General features: G+C 47.1%; 1 protein-coding gene across 1 annotated transcript; it reads right to left on the bottom strand.

Moving 5' to 3' along the window:
• Positions 1 to 398: 398 nt before the first annotated feature.
• LOC127012660 (N-acetyllactosaminide beta-1,6-N-acetylglucosaminyl-transferase-like) lies at positions 399 to 1,433 on the bottom strand. The gene has a single exon (XM_050890893.1). The coding sequence runs from the start codon at positions 1,431 to 1,433 to the stop codon at positions 399 to 401; it is 1,035 nt and encodes a 344-aa protein (XP_050746850.1).
• Between the last annotated feature and the right edge of the window lie 3,759 nt (positions 1,434 to 5,192).

Genomic DNA, 5,192 nt, shown 5'->3' with positions numbered 1-5,192 from the left:
GATTCTGGCCTGAATTCAGATTTTCCGGTTCTGGAGTAATAGATAGGGAGGGAGGAAATTACTTCTATTTGTGGAAAAATGAGATTCCCCCTAGCAAAATGAACATCTTGTTCATCAAATACCTTCACTACAACACTTACGTAGCTTACATATTTTAATCTTTATTCCTTCTCTTTTCTTCATCTCAATTTTTACAGGTAAGAGGCTTAAATCAGCTGAAATGTCCAAGGATTTCAACTTGAACTTAGATCCCCTGGGCTTCTTCCTGCTCAGACGCAGAACGATGATGCACATCCTGCACGGTGCAGTCATCTCTCCCTCAATGGTCGAAAAGGGCAAGGAAGCTTATTTGATAGATCAGCCTTTTATATCTGTTATGATCTGATTAAATTTTTCATCTAGGCTTTGTCAAAATCAACCTCAGATACACGTCTCTGTGTCTGTGAGTGTATGTGCGCACCTGTGTGTGCACGTGTGTATCTACAGTAAACAAAAGTGAAGGCGTACTCACCCGGGATCCTGTTGAGCGTCACCCAGAAGTGCTCATCGGGGCTGTAGGTGTCCTCGGACCAGGCCAGCAGATCGATGGCGCGCTGGTCCCGCAGCACGAACTCCACAAAGGGCCGGGTGACGGCCACGTACGCGGAGCCAAAGTAGATGGTCAGGTTGTGCGGCGGCGGCGCCTTGCGCACAAATGTCCACAGCATGAAAGAAAAGAAAGAGTATAATTGCTCCCTGTGCACATACTTGGTGCGGGCAGTGATGTGGGGGGGCGGCAGCACCCCGGGGGTGACGTTCTTCCCCCTGAGGCCCTTCAGCAGCCGGACGATCTCCCGGTTGGTCTTCAAGGGGAAGTCCTGGCCACAGGTGTTGAGCAGGTAGCGCCAGGGCACGGCCGAGGCCAGCAGGTCCCTCATGCAGTGGAGGTCAGCCCGGAGGCGGGAGATGCCGCCGTAGACCACTCGCTCTGCCCGGGAGGCGAGGAAGGCGTTGGGGAAGCAGCCCACCAGGCGCCGCACCGCCCGCTGGAAGGGGGCCGGCGCCTTGGCGTCCACGTGGACGCAGTAGACGTTTTGGGGCATGTACACTGCCCTGAAGAGCCGCTCGAAGGTCTCGAACTCCTTGTGCAGCGTCATGATGTAGGCAATAGGGAAGGCGGCCTCCTCAGCAGAGAGGGCGCGGGTGATGTAGTGGTTCTGTGTGATGTATTCCGTGCAACTGGATCCTCTGAATGACGTTTCTAAAGCGTTTTCCTTCAGAAAGGGCGCCTGATCTTCAACAAGTGCTTTACAGGCTTCTGCTAAAGTTGAAGTCACCGAGAAGTTCAGCCTCCTAAGAGATTTTTGTGCGTGCAAATTAACAGCATAGAAAACAAATGGAAGTGAAACGCTGAGAATCAGGACAGCAAAGAAGCAATATCTGAGTGTATTCATTGCTGCTCAGAAAGAGTCTCACTTGAAATATTGCAAAGAGATCAGATCAGACACCACAAACAGCTTGTTTTTCTTGTTTTGCTGGCTGCGCTTGCTTCCTGCTGAAGAATGGATGCGTCCATCTGATGTGTAGTATGCAGCTGCCATCCTTACTTTCAATATTAATATTTTCATAGCCATTGTCGATGTGGAAGCAGCATAAGTAGCAAACAACTTGCAGACGGAAGTTGCAACCTGCATCCTGAAGATTAAACAGACGTACAGCATAATTACTTGCTTGGCAACGAAGAGCCGGCAGTACATATTTCATGGTGTCCCTGAATTCACTTTAACTGCTTCCTACCCACTTCCTGCATGTATCATACAGCTGTATGACTTCCTGTGCATGCACCCTGTGACAGGAAAATCTCACATTTACCTCTTGTATAATTCTATTTTTTTACTTATATGAACTTTTTTTTTAACCACCCAAGTGTACCAGTCATCACTGCTTCAGAATTATGAAAGCCTTGTTCAGCACACCATGCTACCATGTAAGGCCACCAACACTCAGATATAAGAAGTGGGAGAATCTTTTTTGCGTCTGTGTAGAGTTATATCAGAGCCATCAGGTTTTTCCAGCAATGTTTTCTTCATTTGTAAATTTGAAATCTGCCAAACAGTTTCTGCTAAGTGTCATGGATGAGTTGTGACGAGCTCCAGGCTTTCATCCATCACAAGAAACTGGGTTAGTGAAACCTACTATTTAAACTACTTAAGCTAACCTTAGGCTTTCTGATGAGACATTCTTGTTTCTAAGAGTCGTGCATGCATTTGGTATAACATGCTTATGCAATGAGAGCTTGTGGCGTGGCTCTGACTAAAGCGAAATACTTGGTAACTCTCTCTCTTCCAACTGTGGGTCTCTTCATGTGGATCTCCTGCCATGAGACAGCACGTTTGGGGCATATAAACTTTTTCCAACATCACATCCTTTTGCTCCAATGAGAAGTAATGCTGAGGCAATGATCTGAGTTTATGCCAATAAATGTTTTGATTGGGCAGTCCAGCATGCTGCAGAGGCAGAAATACCATCACCTACCTTCCAACTCATGCAGACAAGTCACCTCAGGTGCTGGCAGGTCCCTCCCAGAAACTGCACTTTCCTCCTGTCCTGGCCCCAAACAGTCTCTGGGATTCTCTGTTCAAACATTGAAGGCTGCAGGCAGTGGCTTCAGCCCATCAGGTAGAGTCACAACCTGTAATGAGGAGAGGAGCACTGGAGAAACTTTGTAAGGACTTGTGGCCAGAATGTCCCCCAAGAGGGGCACCGGTGCAGGACAGACCTGGCAGTCAAGCTTACCTGGTGATGGCAAGCAGCAGAGACGCTCCTCACCAGGGAGTCAGCAGGGACAGGTAGGGATATCTGTGGTCATGCTGGAGATCCAGTGCAGCTTTCTTCATGGACGCCAGCGCCTTCGGAAGGAGGACGGCTCCAGTGGAGCTGAGGGGCTGGAACGGAGGTGTGCAAAGTCCTAGGGAGTAACGGAGACTTACCTGATGCTGCTGAGAAGTCATCTGGAAAATGCTGCCACAGCCCAACAGTGCAGCTTGTTAAAAGAGGATTCAGAGAGATGAGCAGACACTGGGCTGAGACCACTAGCAAGTGGTCTCAAGTCTAGCAAAGAAATGCACAGCAAACACCGCCATGAGGGGAAAACATGTCCCAGCTCGGTTACGGGTGAACGCTGTCCTAGGGAGTACAGACCTGCCCAGAGTGCTTCAAACCACTGCTCCTTCCTAATTTGATTGTTACAGTGAATTATATCCAGGAGTGAACACCACTCAACCACCTGACACCTCAGTAACGCAAACTGCCATGACCACAGGTGACGATAAGGCCAGCAGCCTCTTGCTCTCCTCTGTGTGCTCCATAGACCATTGAGTTCAACGTCTTCCCACCTGCTCACTGAGCCAGGTGGCTGCACGACCATTTTTTCCCCTGTGCTATGGTCTTAACATGAGACCTCCATCCAGCTGGAGTGAGGAAATTGTGGAAGGAGGAAAACCGGGGGCAGGTGCCAGCATTCCTGCAGGAGTCAGGATTTCCTTGGGGGAGTCTCAGTTGGGGGCAGAGAGCACAGGTAGCTTTTCCAAAGTACCAAAGGCTGAGATCCTCCAAGGCATTTAGATGCCTTTGAAACTGCCTGGTCAGGTGCTTTTTAAACTATTTTAGGCACTGTGTAACCTGCTACACAGCTAGGAAAACTTTTAAGAACTTAAAATATATATAAAAAAGATAGATATCTATCTAAGGAGACTGTTTTCTCTTAGGTGTGGAAGTTTGCATTACTAGCATGGTCCATAGCAAACGTAAGCGACATGCAGAAAACAAGAGATAGGCCTGCTCATCATAGGAGTGAAATGCAAGATTTAACTTTTCCTTGGTGTGTTTTGTTGGGGTTTTTTTTCTTGCACAGACATTGCTGCAACACCCTTGCAGCAATCCAGACTAACCACGATCCTTTGGTACTACTAGCCTTCAGGGAAAGAAGGCTGCATGCTTGGTGCTACTTCTTAATCCTGGTGCCTCAGTTCTCTGGCACAGTTAGTTAAAAACCTGAAAACATACCTGCAAATGATTGCTGTGGAAAACCAAGCTCTCTTTTACTTGTTCTACCTTGTGCTGATCTTTGTGAAATAAGATCCATGCCTTGGATTATAGGCAGAAATCATGGGGCGGGGGGGAGAGCAGCAAAACTAAGAAATACAGTGTACGAGTCCCATGAACCAGCTCAATGGAAAAATTCTTTCTCAGGTATTGGTGCGTTGTCGATTTTACAGACTCATTTGAAGTTCAGATGCAAGGAGCAGCCAAATCTAGATGTAAATCTGAACCATATTAAGGCAAATGGCAGTGAAAAAGCAGCAAGGTGGCAGGAGACCTCATGATGCCCGTGGCTTCTCCTGTTGTGGATTGTATTGGACCTCACATATTTTGGGTGCAAAAACAGAGTTACTGGACAAAAAGATAATAGAAGATCAAATTTACCATGCTATTTGACAGAGGCTGTGTAAGAGGGGTCTGAGCTGGTAGAAATAAAACTGTTGCTGACTGAGACTTGCAGTGCCGCTCCCTTCTATTGTTCCCTGGACCTGCATTGTAGCAATTCTTGTTTTAGCATGAAAGGAGCTTTTGATGAGGCTCCTGTAGTGGAAACACACTCCCCAGTAGGATTAGCGATTGAAATGGCTTCCCTGTGGATGAACGAGAACAAACCTTTCCAGTCAACGAGGATATTATCTTAAGAATACAGTTAGTACTCAGTAAACTGCTCCTGGTCTTAATAAATATAGGTAATTGGTTTCAGCTAATTTGTTAGCTAATTAAAAAGCAAGATGCACAGGCTTTGCACATCGGGTTTGAGTTCCTGTTTGGCCTCGGTCAGTAGTGACAAACGTTATGCATTTCACATCTATTTGGAGTCACTTGGCATTTTGTATTCTATTGTTAGGACAAAACCATCTGTATAATGACATTCCTTTTCGTGACCCTTGCGTGCAAAGCTGTCAGTTTGAATTGGCACCGTTGTTAAAATCACAGTGAGGCTGTTGTGAGCAAACAATTTCTCCTCAGTGTGGTTTTTCTGGTTAGGAGGTGCAGGTAGCCACTGTCCACTGTTTTGTGCCCAAGTAAAGGATCTCCTCATCCCTCACAGCTTCTCGCACCAAGATGAAACTTCCTTGGTCTTGCGCTGCTCTGGGATGTCATGCAATGTG

The sequence above is a fragment of the Gymnogyps californianus genome, chromosome 2, assembly GCF_018139145.2.
Source record: "Gymnogyps californianus isolate 813 chromosome 2, ASM1813914v2, whole genome shotgun sequence".
NCBI classification, from domain to species: domain Eukaryota; kingdom Metazoa; phylum Chordata; class Aves; order Accipitriformes; family Cathartidae; genus Gymnogyps; species Gymnogyps californianus.
This window is presented reverse-complemented; position numbering and strand designations above follow the sequence as displayed.